The sequence below is a fragment of the Hibiscus syriacus genome, unplaced genomic scaffold (assembly GCF_006381635.1).
Source record: "Hibiscus syriacus cultivar Baekdansim isolate YM2019G1 unplaced genomic scaffold, ASM638163v2 tig00113123_pilon, whole genome shotgun sequence".
Lineage (NCBI taxonomy): Eukaryota > Viridiplantae > Streptophyta > Magnoliopsida > Malvales > Malvaceae > Hibiscus > Hibiscus syriacus.
In genome coordinates, this window is record NW_024063443.1 from 871,102 (window position 1) to 889,883 (window position 18,782).

An 18,782-nucleotide genomic window follows, 5' to 3' on the forward strand; every position below is an offset into this window, starting at 1 on the left:
AGTCGTTGATGTTAATAAGCTAGGCAAGTAGCAAAGTGATATCGTATTAACTTTGTATTTGTTAGAGAAGTATTTTCCTCCTTCGTTTTTCGATGTCATGATCCACTTGATGGTGCATTTAGTTAGAGAGGTGAGGTTATGTGGCCCGATTCATTTTAGGTGGATGTATCCATTTGAGAGATACATGAAAACACTCAAAGGCTATGTACAGAATCATCATCGACTCGAAGGTTGTATTGCAGAATATTATGTGGCAGAGGAAGCCTTGGAATTTTGCCCAGACTACTTTAAAAACATGAAATCAATTGGCAATCCTCATGAACGTGTTGATGAAAGAATTCACACCGGTAAACCTTTATCACGGGGTACAATCAAGGTTGTAGATGCTAAGCTAATTGATGAAGCTCATCTTTATGTATTACGAAACACTGCTGATGTGGAGTCATATATAGAGTAAGAACCACTGTGTCTTCTTTGTACTCTATGTAATGCATTAAACTTTTTCTAACTTCTAATATAATTCTATCTTCAAATATTATTTAGGCAACATATATTGGAATTGAAGGATCATAACCCCCGTGCCTCTCGAAATAGTAAATGGTTGCAGACTCATCACAGTCGAACATTTATTAGTTGGCTTAAGACCAAGAAACACATTTCGCTAACAGGGAAGACATTTGTGAGAGTGTTCATTGGTTGGCCAAAGGGCCAAGTTTTGCTGTGAAGAAATATAGCGGTTTTTCTATAAATGAGTATTGGTTCCATACAACATCTCGAGATGAATCAAGAACAACTCAATGTAGTGGAGTATCTCTAGTTGCACATGCTATACAGATTGCTAGTGCAAAAGACTCCAATCCCGTGTATGGAGCTGTTACTTACTATGGTCGTATACAGGAGATATAGGATCTTGATTATCGTATATTCACTGTTCCTGTTTTCATGTGTGATTGGGTTGATAGTCGTGGAATAAAAAAAAGATGATTTTGGATTCATAGTGGTTAACTTTGCTAGGCTTGATCACCAATCTGAATGCTTCATATTAGCTAATCAAGCCAAACAAGTTTTTTATGTTCAAGATCAACAAGATGCGAATTTGTCTGTTGTCGGCTTCACACCACATAAGATGTACAAGTATGGAGCAAATGGTGAAACTGATGATATGTTGGAATACCATGCTAATTTTGATTTTTCACAAGACTCCCCTTTAATAGAACTTGATGATGATTTCTTGTGTACACGCCCAGAAGACGATGGAATATTAATTTAAAATATTTTGTACAAAAATAAAATCTTTTTGAACTTTTTGGTATGTTTTTATTTCAACATCTGTATGTTATTAATTCTGTCCCAACTGCAAGAAATAGCAATGTACTAACTTTTTTATTTGAATCATGTTGAAACAGGTTGTACTTGGTACCATGGAATCGGATCAGTCTTTGAGTCATGATGAAGACTCTAAACAAAGAGGTCCGACAATAAAGGGAAAAACTACTAAAGGAAAAGTTATCGTTACTTACAATAAAAAGGGTGTTCCGATTGGTGTTGAAGCAATGAAACTTGCTTCCTTTGAGGGCATGCTAGCAAGATCAATGGTGACTATCACTTATACCACTTGGCGAGATGTTGAACAGGAAAAAAGGAAGACTTATGGCAATACATTTTGGTAAGTCTAACATCTGATCTTAACTTCCAATTAATCTTTTTTGTTAAAAATAATATTTTTTTAAATTAATGCTTTATGTTTCAGATTAATTTTGAACTTGATCCAAGGAGTCGGAAGAACACCCTTCAATCCATTGGGACAAAGTGGAAGAACTTTAAGCATTATCTGTATAAGAAATTCATTGAGAAGTTTAAGAATGACCCTAATGCAAATCTGCTCAACCCTCCAGAGATGTATCCTTATTTGAAGATAGATGAGTGGAAGGTTTTTGTATTGCAAAGACTTTCAAATATGTGAGAGGTTAGAAACCAGTTTGTATTTGTTATATATATTAGTTTTAAAAACCAGTCTTGGTTGTTTTAATGTTTCTAATGCAGGAAATAAGTCAGAAAGCTAAAAAAATGCGTGAACAGCATAGATACAATCATCGGTTGAGTAGAAAATGATATGTTAGACTAACTCTTGAGATTGTATGTAGTAAATTACTTGAATAGTTTAGATATGCAGTTGTTTATGTTAATTTATTGTTGTTATTCTTTTTAATTTAGATGCAAGAAATGAGAAAGGATAAAAATGAGATTGATAGAGCATTGTTGTGAAAAAAGGTAAGACAAATGAAAAAATGAGGTTATGACCCGAATGTCCATATTATTGTTGATAAAATGGTAAGTTCCTATGAACATTCCTACTTTATTTATTTTCATCTTATTATTATAGCACCATATGAGCTTTAATCCTTTGAATATTTTGAATATGAATATTTGCTTTCACTACAGGAAGAGATGCAGAAGTCAGAAACTTTAAGAGAGGTTAGTTGTGGAACAAATGACATGCTTACCCAAGCCCTAGGTACCCAGGAACAATGTGGGCGAGTACGAGGGATGGGCAAATTTGTAAGGCAACACCAATACTTTTACTTACCCAATACCGTGAAGAACTAATTAGATGGTGAGAAGAAAAAGATTGAAAAAAGGTTCAACCAAATTGAAGGTGCAATAGAGAAACTACAAAAAGGGATGAATCATGCTTCTGAAGGCGCAAGTTGCCAAGGGTGGGGCAAAGCAGATTTTGAAGACAACCCACCCGAGGAATTACTTGTAAGTCTTATTAAATTATAGTATGAATTAAATGTAAGTCTTGACTACAACTAATATATATATAATTTGTAGGATACTTCATGTTATCTTGCGATTGATATTGCCTCCAATATAGTTGCCAAAGGAACGATAGTGAAGCACAATGATCTATCAGGTATTACAAAAACTATTAGTTTTCTTTTTGACTTTTTAGAATATTGTATCTTAGTAATAACTTTATATAACATGTGAAAACATTGAAGAAATGATGGAAATGAGTGTGCAAGAAGACGCTTTACTACCGTTTCCACTAGATGAGGAGTTCATTTACAAGGTTAAAGATGCAGTGGGGTTCCTAGTGAAGTGGCCTAGACATCTAGTCATTCGATGCTCTGATTTGGTAATATTTTCATTTATTTAAAGAAATTATATATGTCTAATTTAAATTATATATTTATATTTTTTTTGTAGGAAAAAGTGTTGGCGTTTATGGGAAAAAACGTGTGAACGGAGATGAAGTAGAAAATAATAAAGGAAAACACTACAAAGAGAACTTGTTGAAAAGGAAGAGGAGAAAGGAGAAGGGACACTGAAGACGGAAAAAGAGAAAGAAAAGGAAGAGGGTAAAGGAGAAGGGACACTACAAAGGAAAAAGGAAGAGGAGAAAGGAGAAGTGACACCGAAAAGGGAAAAAAGAAAGAAAAGGATGAGGGAACACCGCAAAAGAGGAGGACGAGAGCACAAATGAGGACAATGCTAAGAGTTGAAAGCAACCGTGTTTTGAAACTGTTTGCACGTATGGTTGATATACAACATAAAAATGTGGAGTCCGTGAAAGTGCAATGTGAGGACGATATGTTTGGGTACGACAGTTTCACGTACATAACTTGGGAAGATTTTGAAGTGGTTTTTACTGTGGATGAGATGACCGGTTCTGCGATTACTTGTTATATGATGTAAGTGCATAATTTTAATTTTATTCAAACACAATATGTTTAATCATCGTACTTGTCTAATGTTAATATATAGGTTTTTGTTTGAGGAAATCAATAATGGGCCAAAAATAGATCATGGAATTTGTTTTATGAGCCCGTTTGCAATCTCGCCATCAGGACGTAAGGCAAAATTCAAAAATAGCGATGAGGCAATTCGAAGCGTTGCAGATCGATTGTCTCTAAGAAAGGACAATGACATCGTCCTAGTGCCATATAATCCCGAGTTTGTTTTTTCATTTGATTATCAATATATTTTAGAAACTTAATTTGGTTTTTCGTTTTTATAGAAGACATTGGGTTTTGGCGGTGATAGATATGAAAGCAACAAGTTATTATTATCTTGATTCCTTGGGACCCACCAATGTCCATTAGCAATTGAAGCAAGTTATTGATGCGTAAGTAACATAAATTATCAAAACATTATAGTATATTCTTTGATATATTTCATCAATTTTTATAGGGCAATGAAATTGTACACTCCTCAAAGTGGATCTAACAAAAGGGTTAGCCTCAATTGGATCAATGTTTTGGTGACAACTTCGAACGATCGTTCCTTGTTTAAATTGTAGCTTTCAATTTGACTAATCATTTATTGTAAACTATTTGTAGTGTCTCCGTCAGTCGGGATGTACCGAGTGTGGATATTATGTTTGTAGTTCGTAAAAGAGATAGTCGAGAATGGACTTCAAGTGTTGGTCAATAAGAATGTAATCAAACTTTTCTAATACACATCTGTCATATCATACATACACATTAGTCATGCAGCTATCATATGGACTTGAAGTAGGATGATATTATTGGAAATTCATCTACAATAACATCTTGTCTATTTATATTAATAAGAATTGTCATGCTCTTTTTATTTCTACTGAAAAACTCATAGTTAGATGCTATTCTAGACTTCTAGTTATCACCTTGTAGTTTGAAATGTTTTTTATTTTGATGATTCACGTTTCTGTATGGAATGGAGGTTATCGTTTATAATTTGAAACAAACTTAAAAATCTTGTGAATATAACTTAGTGAAAGATTACATTGATGGTAAACTTCTTGTTATTTGCTTCTACTTATAGATTTTGTTGTAAGTAATGAGTGAATTCATGAATCTAATTACATGTTTTACGCATGTGGCAATCAATACTATTTTTTGATATATGAATCAATGTCTAAAGGAACAATTTGAAATGTTCGGTGGAGTTGTGAAAGGTTTTGACACGTACTAGCACATAAAATCCAAAATTTTATTTTGTTAAGTACTCTAGACGTAATAGGGACTCTCTTGTGGTGATAAAAGGTCAACAAATGATTGTCGAGTTTTATGTCCTGTAGATTCAATAGTTCTAGATGATGCAATTGTTACTTTCACTTTCTTGTTGGATGCGAAATGGACAAAAATGAGATTTTATGATCAATAAGACATATTGAAGCTTTGTGAGTCTGATGAATTTAGGAAGCAAAAGATAATTCATTTTCACACGAGGAATCATGGTGCCAAAAGTTAAAAAATTAGAGCTCTATTGTGGAAGAACATGAGGTTGATTCAGTTGTTCATGCCATATATTTTTTTATTGAAAGCATATACATCGTTGATTTTCACATAGTATAGTGCATAATGTTATTATTTGTAGTGATATTGTTGTGAACAAAGTTGGTACTTTTTATAATGCTATTGATTTGATGACTTTGCATAATATTATTTTGCTTCAAAGAATGCATATGTAAAATTGGTCATTTTAGTACTCTTTAATAGTTCATTATATACTTCAATTTAAATAAGTATAAATTATATACTTATTTCATATTTTTTACTTAGGTCGGCGATAGGAAAAAAGAATACACGAATGATGACATTGATGATATTCACAAAGAATGGGTATCTTATGTGGCAAACTTTATTGTGCCTTGATATTTTGTATCGACATATGATTAATACAATATTTTTGATAACTTAATGTGAATATATTGTATGCAAATGGATTGCTTATATATAATATGATACATAAATTTAGTATTATGAGGCATTCAATGTGATTTAGTTTGATTATTTGTGAATCTACAATATATATATATATATATATATATAATTTACGAAATACAATCACGACAAACCAACGTTTGTCGTCTTTTTTAATGACGTGTGCTTTAATGACACGCAATGTAAGTCATACATGTGTGTCATAAATTTATGACACACAAATGTATGTCAAGAAGATTTATGACGGGGGCTTCAATGACGCGCAATGTAAGTCATACATGCGTGTCATAAATTTATGACGCACAAATGTGTGTCATCTTAATTTATGACGGGGGCTTCAATGACACTCAATGAACGTCATTAATGCGCGTCATAAATGTGTGTCATAAATGCGCGTCATATATTTATGACACACAGTTGTGCGTCATCTGAAATTCATGTCGGTGGCTTCAACGACAAGTAAATGTGTGTCATCCGCACCCATAGATGACGCGCAATGCGCGTCATTAAAGGGGTTTTTTCTACTAGTGTTCATCTTCATCATTATCAGAGTCCTTGTTGAATTACGGTGACTCGGGTTCAAGGAATAATCCAATTTCAGCACCATCTGCTCCTGGCTCATGAAGAGATTCTTCTGAAGGATATTAGGGTTCTTCTATGACTCTGATGTTTAGTTCGAACAAGTTTACAGATGAATGTATTCCTCTATAACTTGAAAGGATGTCACCATATGGGTTATGAATTGAACGTTATGTGGAAGACATTGTCATATCGAGGTCGAAGGTGCTGGTAGATGAATGTCTCGCCCAGAAACTGGAAGGCATCTCTATATTGAGGTCGAAAAAAATGGTCGATGAATGTCTTCCCCTGGAACTTGATGGTATGCTAACAAGAGGTAGGTTAGGCATTAATTACGTGAAATAATTACATATTGTTTGAGTTGGACTGTCAACTTAATAAACTGGTTCAAGCAAGCCATAGTGAGAGGATAAGGACATACCCCAAACTGTATGCACGTCAATAAAAATGACATACATTTTTGTAATAGAGTTCGCATTTTGACTAGAAACATCAACCATCATAGTAACATCATCTTCGTTTGAGATATTGAACAATGTATATGTTAATGAATAAATTCCAGTCGAAAATTGTACTAAAGTGTTGAAAGTATTCTATTGTTTCCAACACGAGACTTCTTTGAGATTTTTGTGATTAAATCGTGAAGAAAGATGTTTCTTCTAAAGGATAAAAGGATATAATGATCTGATCAGAAAATAACCCCGTATTCATCTTCTCCAGTTTCTCCATCATAGTAAACAACAGCTGAAATATTAGCCATTTTCTTAGTTTGAGAGTTTGAGAGTTTCAAAGTTTGAAAATTTGAACATTTGAGAGTTTAATATTTTAAAGATACAGAGTTTTAGAATTGAAGAGTTTAAGATATTGAGGGTCGAGGAACAATTCATGTCAATTATGTGAAATGGCATAGATTCTCTGAATAATAATGGAAAATGATTCCCCTAGAACGCGTTTTTCATTTCGGATAGGATGGAACACTATGACATAGCATAGATTCTTTGAATAATAATGGAAAACGCTTCCCCTGGAATGTGCCTTTCATTTTGGATAGGATGGAACACTATGATATGGTAGATATTCTCTAAATAATATGGAAAATGCTTCCTTGTAACACGCCTTTCATTTCGGATGGGACGAAACTCTATGACATGGCAAAGATTCTCTGAATAATAATGGAAAACACTATGCCATGAATGAGATTCTCTGAAAATGGGGCAAATGCTTCCATTGAAAGGTGTCTTTATTTTTCTTCAAATTTTATCTTATCCAGCGTCAGAAACTATATATATGAGAGATAAAGAAAATGGTCCTCAGTACTTTGCCTTCTGTGTATCTTTATGATTATATTATTTATCATTTTCATAGACTTTTCCATTGTTTTCAATTGCAGCTAAATATTCATTATTTTATCTCCCAATTGATACAGTAGTTGAGATTTTACGTTGCGTTGCTTCTAATTCTATTGAGGATTTTCTCCACCTTCGTTTAACTTGCTGGAAATTTTTCTTGGCATCAAACTAAAGATTCATATTTGCAAATGTTTGACTTCATCAGTATGCCTTCAAACCTTTGGATCATTCTGAATGGTTGCTTGTATGAAAGGCTTATGTTTTCAGAAATCCAGATGCATTGTTTAGAGAAGGTATAGTTGAGTGATTTTCCAAATATTGTGCCAATTTTGAAGTTGGTTGTCATATCTTTAAGCAAGCATCTACCATGGGTCTCATCGAAGCAACTTACGCTTTAGGCATACGATTGTTTCACATAAAAGAGAGGCTACAAGAAGGATATCAAGTGTTGTCCAACCTAAACCCAATGCATATAAAGATGAAGCAAAAAGAGCTTTTCCACTACAAAAACATGACTATCTCAAATATTGCCAAAATTTTCTCAGTTTCGTACATCAAAAATATTCCACAAACATATTGCTCATGTGATGACATATTTAGAGGTTGCTTTTATTGTTTCTGGAATCGTGAAAGTAATATTGTAATGGATTTTGTTCTTAGTAGGACTAATTAAATTCAATATGAGATTTGTTATAGATGTGAACTATAAAAACAACAAACCATAAACGTTACATTAAACAACAAACTATTAAACATGACATGAAGCATACCAAATCAACGAACCAGAAATACCACACATCTTTCACAGACTTTAAACATCATACAAAAACCTACTTTATATAAATACATACTAATGAAACAAAATAAGAGGCAAAAACCAATTAAGAGGAAAAATCTTACTTCATATAAATACATGATAAAAAAATAAGAGGCAAATACATAATAAACAAACAATAAATAAAAAGATTATCGTGGTTGTCAGATTCATCGATGTCTCCTGGAATGTGTTCCATTGGGTGGTGGTTGTCTACTTCTATAAGGGTTTCTTCATATATGTTGCTCCTCCTCGTCCTCATCGTCGTCGTCATCATCCTCTTCCTTCTCATACTCATCGTCATCCTCCTCCTACTTCTATGAGGTGTATGATTGACGATCCACCACTCGTTGAAAACTACAAAAATTTTGAAAAATTGGACATCGATGTATGCGACGCATATTGCGTTTGAGATGTTTGTGGTGGATAACCACTCGCAAGATAATTCGCGTAGGTACTAAATGTTAGATCCGTAAGCATAGTCGAAAAATATATGCTATTAGGTGTCAAAAAACCCTACGAGCTCTGTGCATAGCTATACGATGGTGGCATCTAAACCGGCATATATGGCATTTGGACTTACAGATGTGGCATCTGAACCGGCTATGGTGGCGTCTGAAAGTTAAATGGTGTCCCCATGTGAATTGGAGGGCTAGGGATGTAAACCGATGTCGTTGGTTGCTGGTATGATGATTCTAGTAGCATAGCTGAGGATGACCTGGAAGCACCTGCTCTTTGTCTAGTAGTAGGGGGGACGATGATGTTTTGGCGTCAGACATTTTTTTCGACAACGATGAATTGCCACTCATCGTGCTTCCGCTGAAAGTAAGAATGGCTTCCCGTTTGCGTTGAACCATTCAATATAGCCATCTGAAACCATTGAACCAATTTTTATTATATATTGTCGATAGGGTAAGCTTTGATGTTAGTTCTCCCACATCACCAACCAATCTCTATGCTTCACCAACCAATTCACCTTTTTCTTCCCCATCTATCGATGTTATGCATATTGTTGAGGTTCCTTGGTGCTTCTAGAATATATTGTGTAAACTCAAACTGATGAAGCACGTGATAAGTCATATGTCACTCAACAATAGCATAACAAATAAAGGGTACAACCGCCACCCATACATCAAATAGCCCACTCAAGTTAAGTGGGATGCAAACCCTTAATTCATCGTCCAAATATGAAAACCATTTGAACTAAAACAAAATTATATATTTCTAATCAAAATTAAAATAAGATTCAAATTATATAAATACAATTAAATTAAAAAAATTAAAATTAAAATTAAAAAATGTATCTCTACACCAACTTTCTGGTCAATGACTAATCGGATATCTTGCAATTCTTCTAGGATATCACGATGATTTTTTCTATTACTTTACCACATATATATATATATATATAGTTAGTATTGATACCTTGATAGTAACAAAAACGAAATTGGCTCATTCACGAGCGGGCAGAAAAAAAGCATGTGGTACCATGCCCACAATTGGAGTAGCATGAGACACCAGCCAATAGAAGTCTTCATATAATTTATAGCCTGATACATTTCTCTAAATAAAAATACCAACAGTGCGAACCTCCAACTCAATGTGTCAACTACTTCAAATCGATAAGGTGCATCAACCACATACAATGGACCTAAGGTGCATTTAACCAGCCGCGCCTTAGCCTTAAGGAACGTTTCGTCGGATGCACCTTTTTCTCTCTCGTGTTACATCGGACATTATTTTTCAATTGGTAACTGACAACTAATTTTTTTAGGGCGATTTTTTATAATAAAAAAAACCTTCTTTTCCTAAGCACTCTGAAATTCTAGGTTTTAAATTTTCTCAGACATCTCAAAGTTTTGATTTCTTCAAAACTTCTGGGCTTAATTCTTTTCGATTGAGTCGATAAGATCACCCTATTGGTGCTACAGGTGCAACCGTTTCATCCGGATCTGGGTCCGGGTCCGGGTCCGATCCCCACAAGATTCGATCCATTGCCCCGACTGCGGTAGCGGATTCATCGAAGAAGTAAAAATTCCCTCTCGTTCTCCCATTCACCACCGTTTCCCTGCCGCCGCTATGTACTCCGAGACGCACAACCCAGTTCTCAGCCCCACCGGAACTCCTCATTTCCGACGAGCTCGACGAAATGCTGGAGATCGATCCCCTTTCAATCCCGTCGTTCTTCTCCGTGGACCTACCTCCGAGTCCGAAGGTGTAGTTGCCGAAAGAGGAAATAGCAATTTTGAGCTTTATTATGATGATGGATCAGGGTCCAGTCTTCGCCCCTTACCTGCTAGCATGTCTTAGTTTTTAATTGGTTCGGGTTTTGACCGGATTCTTGATCAGTTATCCCAATTAGAAGTAAACGGAGTTGGCCGTTTCGAGCAACCACCGGCTTCCAAAGCGGCTATTGAATCAATGCCGGTGATTAAGATCACTGGGGGACATGTAAGCACGGAATCCCACTGTGCAGTTTGTAAAGAGCTGTTCGACCTAGATTGTGAAGCTCGGGAAATGCCTTGTAAGCATATTTACCATTCGGATTGCATTTTACCCTGGCTTTCAATTCGATACTCATGTCCAGTTTGCCGCCATGACTTGCCAAGGGAAAATAACGGAAACAACTTAGGGGAAAGCGAAACAGTTAGAGATGAAGAAGCCGTGGGATTAACAATATGGAGGTTACCGGGAGGTGGGTTCGCAGTGGGGAGGTTTCCCGGTGGGAGGAGAGCAGCGGAGAGGGAGTTTCCAGTTGTTTTCACTGAGATGGATGGTGGGTTTAATAATGCAGCAGGTTCTCCTAGAAGGATTTCATGAGCGCCAAATGGGAGAAGGTCACAAGAAAGTGGATTGGGGCAAGTTTTTCGGAGTTTTGCTTCTTTCATGGGTAGGTTTAGGAGCTCTTCATCTCGTTCAGGTTCAGATTCAGGGTTTAGGAAGAGAAGTAGAACAAGTTCAGTGTTTGGTAGATCATCTCGTAGAGATAGCAATTTGGATTTCGAGGATTGAATGGTCGTGGAATGGATTCTTCTACATTTTAAAGTTAATCTGTTTTCCTTTTATCTGATACTATAATGTTGCAATTTTAATCAAGGGAGGGAATGTTTGTAGATTGTATTATTTTACTCAATGTAAATAACAACACGTTTGGTGAAAGAATGAAGAACTGCTCGAGTTTAGATTATGTTGAAAGAGAAATAGGCTTTTATGAATTGGTATGTGCATCCAAGAGGAAGAAGTACAAGAAGCTCTTTTGGTTTGTATGACCTTTTAGTGGTTGCTGAGGTACCATTCCTCCCATATAAATCGATATTAGGCCTAAATTTGTTCGATTAGTATAATTCATGCCCTGGCTTCTTTCTTATATGTAATTTTCTATCAGGGATCTTGTTGTTTATTTGCAGTCCTTAATACAAATGATCATGTTGTTGATATTGTTTATATTCGATTTTACTTGACTGGAAGCCAATCTGCATGCAGGAACTGGTATGCTTCGCTGGTTTTGAGTTTTCGCTTGAATTACCTTACCATGTGATGGATTCTATAATTTTAATTTTCCATTCAATACCTTGTCAAATTGTTATCAGTCTCACTGATGCAATGAGGGTTTCCTACTGTCATTTGTTTTCCCTTGTTACATTCTTTCGACATGAATGCTTTAATTAGTGAAAATTAAGTGTTATCTTGGAGAACACTCTGCCTTAGAAGTTGATTTTTAGTTTCTTTTTACCCTATAACACTCGGTTCTTGTGGTGCAAGAGTTTTTTCCCAATCAGCCAATGTGAGTTTGAAAGGGTAAAAATCAGTATGCCAGTGATGCATTATGTTACAGAGTTTATGTAGGAGAAAGGCAATCAAGCAGTTCAGCATTGCACTAAATCTTAGAAAGCAAATAATACTAAGCTCGAAACAGAGCATGGTGTGGGATGTTTTGTGGAGTGTACATACTGAAACTATTGCATTTCCAGCGCTTTCTAGTTATAGTTGTCCCGATGTTTGTGCATCATCTTGATTAGGAAGGCTGGTTAAAGTGTCTCTTATCATGCATGTTGTAATTGGTGTGGTGGTGTTGATACACTGTTATATTGCTTGTGATATTGTTGCCAAGCTCTGTAATTGGAATGCTGCTTGTGATGTGATTGGATTGTTTGATTTTATTGTGAACAGGATGTTATTATCTACTAGCTTAGCCACTGCCGAGACTTGTAAAAGGAAAGGTAGGCTTTATTACAGAATTTATCATTTATAATATTCATAAGTCGATTATCCCAAAGTAGAGATAAAAGATAGATTGAAGTACCTTACCTTAATTTTCTTACAGAATAAATTGTATGTATCTACATGGGCTTTATGTGTTCGGACTGGTTGTTAAACTGAATAAATCAGGCAATTTAACTGAGCTCCGACTCTATACCTTCAAACGATTCTCTTTATGTGGCCGGTGGCCGGCCGGTTCGGAAGTTTTGTTGTTTGGGTTAGAGTCAATTTATACGGAGAAGTCCAGCGGATCATATCAAACAAACGCAGACCCCTGAATAAAATCCCAAAATTAATCTGAAAATAATATGAACAAGCGGGCATTGGAGAAAAAGAAGAGAAAAAAACAACGGCATTGAACCATCAAGAATCCTAGCTATATAAAATTATAGGTTTAATGTGCTAATTGACCCCTGAGCTTGATAATGTTTCTCAACTTAGTATCTAAACCATTTTTAACCACTTCGGTGTCTAATCTTGGCAATCATTCTCGAAGGGGTATCTATGATTAACGTCATTTACTTTCGAAATGCTAATATTAAAATGAGAATGATTGACGAGATTAGACACAATGGTGGTATTTATTTACAATTTAATATCTAACCAGTTATAAATAAATACCACTTTAATATTAAATTGTAAGACTTTGAGAACAATTGTAAAATTCAGATATCAAAGTAGGAAAAAAAATTAAATGGCATTAACCATAGGTTCCATATTGAGAACAATTGTCAAGTATAGCTGTTAAAGTGGTTCCAAAAATATTTGAAGTATCAAGTTGAAAAACGTTATAGAGTTTAGGAGCCAATTGATATATTAAGCCAAAATTATAATATAACAGTCTTTTCCCAACAGAGACAACCTCCAAATTAAAAGGTTTATTTCTCCGCAAAATTCCTTCAAAGGGGAAAACATTTCTCCGCAAAACATAACTTTTTGTTTTTATTTTTGCTTTTTTGGTTTTAAAAAAAGATAGCACCTTGATATCAGCAGCACCGGAAAAGCTTACGTTTTTCAGGGCGGCGCATCCCGAACTTGTCTGAACATCATATAGTAAACAGCTATGATGAGACCGGGCGTCAGCTTTTCCTTACCCGTAACGGTTGTTGTTTCCATCATCACTTTTGTTTACTGCTGTACCGTCTTCGTTTTCATTCACCGCTGGTTCGGTCTAATGACCTCCCCCGGCATGATTAACGCCCTCGTTTATACCGGTATTTCCATCATGTGTGTGTTCAATTACGCCGCTGCCATCTTCGCGGATCCGGGTCTGGTTCCTTCTACTTACATGCCCGACATCGAACATTCCAAAGTTTTTATCCATGAGATCAAACGCAAGGTACGGTCAGAAAATCCAATGTTTTCCTTTGTCTGGTAAGGTTGCTTATGTTTCCCGTCCGTGATTTTCTTTTTCCTCTAAATAATTTTATTTTATTTTTGATGAAAATGGTTAATTTTTGCCATTTGAATTTGCTATAAAAAATAGAAAATAATGTTGGGGTTATTGCATGCAAAAAAAAATCCTTTGAGGAAGATGGATGGGGGCATATATGTATTTGTCTGGCTGAATGGCAAGTCTTATGTATTAGCTTCCGAACTGTATTTGTTTTAAGAATACCCTTTGAAAATGGGAGTAACCATTACCCAACATCTCTATAGAAATAGAATCCTCACAGGAGGCCAATCCTCCTGTTCTGTCAAAGATGTCCGTTTATGTATTAGCAAAATACATTCTCAAAAGTATTGCTACTTATTTAGGTATCAAACATGTCCTTTTTTAGATATAACTAGGATTTGTGTCTCTCCTTCTCAGTAACATCGTCTCTAAGCTTTGAACATGTATTTATGGTACTAAAAACATAATTACTTCTCGAGTGTGGTGAAGAAACCACAATAAATTCTTGCCCCTGAGTTGCTCCTGCATTCAGGGTTCTGACTCATTATAGCATCACCATGGTTGGTTTCTATACTGATCCGCTTACCTCGCTTTCATCGAGGACTCTGTAACTACCGATTCATCAATCTGTTAGCGTAATCAGGGGAAGTATCTCCGTCTTGTGTCACCGTTGTGATTTTGTCGTGTGTTTAACGGCTAACTTCTAAGCATATGTCTCTGTGGCTCATGTTTGATCTAACGTATGAATGTAGTCAATGAATTGTCTTCTCATTTAGGAGGTTAACAGACGTGTTTGGGAGTTAAAATCATTTGTTTGAAATGTACCATAGGGAGGGGACTTGAGATATTGCCAAAAGTGTTCTCATTTTAAGCCTCCTCGTGCACATCACTGCCGTATTTGCAAGAGGTGCATTCTGAGAATGGTAGGTGCAATCTACATTGTTATTATCATTATTCATGCATGTACTCGTATGTCCTCGATAATGTGCTAAAGTTCTCTTCTTGATTGTAAGGATCACCATTGCGTTTGGATTAATAATTGTGTCGGTCATGCCAACTACAAGGCCTTCTTTGTCTTCGTTGTGTATGCCGTAATTGCTTGCTTCTATTCTCTGGTATGTTCTATCACAATAACATATCTATTTTCACCCTGGGTTCTTGAAACCATTTGGTCACTTCTATTCTCTTAATTGTCAGGTTTTACTTGTTGGTAGCCTTAACAGCGATTCCCGAATCGACGAGCAGCAGAGAGATTCTTTCAGAATCATATATGTAATGCCGATGATTATCGACCCCATAGAGCTAGAACTCACTTAGTGCTATGCTCATGACTTTGCATTTCCAGGTTGTATCTGGACTGTTTCTGCTCCCATTGAGTGTGGCCTTAAGTGTTTTGCTGGGTTGGCATATCTACCTCATTTTGCAAAACAAGACCACTATTGAGGTAATGAGAGTCTTATATGTTTCGTATGTTGTTTATTTTCAATTCTGATCTTGAATTGCTAAACATTTCCTTTTTTGTTTTTGTTCGAAATTTGGCAGTATCATGAAGGGGTGAGAGCTCTGTGCCTTGCAGAGAAAGGAGGAACTGTGTACCAGCATCCATACGATCTCAGGGCCTATGAAAATCTATCGTCGGTAATCACCAGTAGCGGAACTTTTATCTTGTCAAATCAGAAAAGGCCTCATTTTGTTATTTTTAGCTTTAGATTGTAGCCACTGAGTGTTCAAATATCCCCAATCTTGTATATCTTAAGTGGCCTTGATATGCTGAGTTCTAGTACTCCAGCCGACCGAGACTAGATCGAACATCGTGAACTTGGTGCATTCAACACTTATTTCATCTGTTTTCCGTCTTGTTGTTTCAGGCATTGGGTCCAAATATCTTCTGCTGGATATGCCCCACAACGGGACACATAGGTGACGGTCTCCACTTTCAAACGTCCTACGATACCATTCCCGCCGCATCAAAATGAAGGTCTTGATTATATTTGACAGCATGCTGGCTAATAACAAAAGCTGTCGATGCTCGGGGGATTGATGAACGCTTACTTCGTGATCACGTACTATAACATCCTCAACCCGGTTTAATCGGGAAAGAGAGACTGTGAAATGAGTGTTTGTCGCTTTTGAAGCTGTTGCTGCGAGTAGCGATATGGAAAGGTCCACTGTCCATAACCAGGCAATGCAAGTCTCCAAAGCAATTAGAATTAGAAATACGATTTGTGGGGTTTTTGGTTTTACCTTTGTGTTTTTTTCACCCTTTTTTGAGTTTTTTTTTACTCATTGTCCGTTAAAATGGCATCATATAAATCATGTACAAGAAAACTGTAAAATCCTTGTAACTCTAAAATACGAACAAAAAGTTTTGGTAAAATCCTTGTAGCTCTAAAATACAAGAAACTATGTCTTATACAGAACAGAATTCTTTTGGTGCCCCTCCAATAATATGTTGATACTAAAATTAAAATATTAAATCATTTAATATATTTTTATCGTTAATATGTTTCTACAGTTAGTAAACCCGTATCATCATCAGACCCTTCTTCTTTTCCTTGGTTTCGGCGATCGATGCAGCATTACCTCCATCACCACCAAATGTTGGAGGAGCAACGACGGCACCACTGTCACCTGAAGGAATTGAAGCCAATTTCTTCCTTTCAGATGCAATTAGCTTGACGAATTTATTCATAACAAATTACGATGTTTCTTAAAATGACTTGCAAAATCCAATAATCAGTAAACTTTAATAAAAAAGTCTTAATGAAAGTCAAAGAAGCAAATTTGGAAACTCTTGTGGAAATTCCATGATCGAGCTTTTACTTCAATTGAGATAATGAAAAATCGTTTCATTTTTCAGTTTGAACTTTAGGCGGTTTTCGAAAAAAAGATAGCGAAAGAAGTTATCCCTAGCTATGTTGCACTGATACGGGGAAGGGGCTAGGAAACGGCAATTTCTAAAATTACAGGGTACGGGAACTGCAAGAGTACGATATATAAAATAGATGTAAAAAATTATAAATAAAGTCAAATATCAAGACTCAAACTACAATATTAAGTTTAGTTTGGTTGGTGCATCATAATCCGGGATGTTTAGCCAAAGGCCATTAGAGAGAGCGATCGGAACACCCTCGCAAAGGCTGAAGGGGTATCCACGGACAAAGTCCGCACCCTCCCGATACGGGTCGTACAGGGTGTTGAAGAAGAAGGGAGTGGACGGGGATAACAGGTTCTTAATGTGCTGCTCGAGTGCATTGATCGCTTTGCCAGATGGGTCCTTAGCAACCTAACAACAATAAAAACAAGACCCAAATCTCAGATCTTGACTCGCAGATTGATGTTCATCATGTAACATGAATATATAACATCCAAGATTTTAAAATTCCATAGCTGTACATCACAATGCAAGCAGTCCCTTAATAATTGTAAGGTATATTTTCATGATTTAGGAACGTGCAAAGCTGCCAAAAGTGCACTCCATGTGAAGGGAACTTTGTAGACACTAGACACTATAATGAAGGGCACAGAGGAGATTCAACAAATGAGTTAATCCAAATCTCACAGCAAAACAATAAAAGCATAGAACTTTTGTTTTGACCAAAATAACAGAAACCCACTACAAAAACACCACAAGAATTCAAATCAATGTAGAGATCCGAAAAATCGACTAAAATAGAAGGGAACTTACAAAGCAGTCATCATCAATGGTGAAAATATACTTCTTCTTGGAGACCATGTAACCAAAGCAACAGCAAGCAGAGTCCTTGAAGGAAATGCAGGAAGCCTTAGGACCGAGGATCCTATTGATGTCATTCCTGTTGTAAAGCTCGTACTCAAATCCCTCGGGGACCTTGATGGTCTTGGAAGGATCACCATCTTGAACGATGATGAGATGGTAAGGATGGAAGAAAGGCCTCCACAACTCAAGAAAGTCCAAGTCCTTATGGTTGGTATAACGATGTCGAGCTCATCTTTCAGCAGAGGCAGTGCTGGTGCTGCTGCTTGTGTTACTGTTGCAGGCTCTGCCATTTTCACTGCAAAGAAGGAAAAACGAATAGAGAAACGGTGTTTTTAACCTTCTTGCAGTTTAATTGTTGGAGGATTACTGATCTGATTCGAGAGGGAAAGCTGCTATGGCAATGGAGATTGAGGAGTCATGTGAGAAACGAGTGAAACGTCCCTAGCGAGCACCGAAACGTCCCTCATATCGTTTGTCCGTACTCTGCCACCGTGGCACATCCCTGGTACGTACCCCAGCCATCCCCGTACTGTCCCCGTGCCAAGGACGTTTCGCGTACTCCCTCTGCCGTCCCTGTGCAACATAGATCCCTAGAGTAGACACTAAGAGGAATGTATAAACCAATGCTTCCATAAATGTGATTGTGGTTTACAATTATAACTTCCGTACATGTTTATTTGAAATCATCTCCCGAAAAAAATAAAGAAAGAAAAAAAAAAGGAAAAGATAGCGGTTTTAATCACCAGTCGCCTATATCAAATCACAAATAGAAAGCAAAAGCAAAAAATAACAAAGCAATCTTACATCAGACTACTTGTCTTCTTGTAGTTGGATCTCCAAGTTTTTGGAATGTTCCAAATTCCACTTAAGCATACAAATCTGGATCAATACCGGTAAAAACATCTTTGAACAGGGTTCTAGCACCATGTCAAAT

The 18,782-nt window shown here is 36.4% G+C and overlaps 1 protein-coding gene and 2 pseudogenes across 1 annotated transcript; 2 read left to right on the plus strand and 1 right to left on the minus strand.

Annotated features, from left to right (window-relative positions):
- Positions 1-10,343: 10,343 nt before the first annotated feature.
- Positions 10,344-11,766, plus strand: LOC120185382 (annotated as a pseudogene).
- A 1,865-nt stretch (positions 11,767-13,631) lies between these two features.
- Positions 13,632-16,417, plus strand: LOC120185455 (probable protein S-acyltransferase 16). Its single transcript, XM_039189666.1, has 7 exons — positions 13,632-14,052; positions 14,940-15,032; positions 15,123-15,224; positions 15,307-15,381; positions 15,455-15,553; positions 15,652-15,747; positions 15,978-16,417. Exons 1-7 carry the CDS (start codon positions 13,777-13,779, stop codon positions 16,083-16,085), a joined length of 849 nt encoding a protein of 282 aa, XP_039045597.1. The 5' UTR covers positions 13,632-13,776; the 3' UTR covers positions 16,086-16,417.
- A 207-nt stretch (positions 16,418-16,624) lies between these two features.
- Positions 16,625-18,138, minus strand: LOC120185383 (annotated as a pseudogene).
- Between the last annotated feature and the right edge of the window lie 644 nt (positions 18,139-18,782).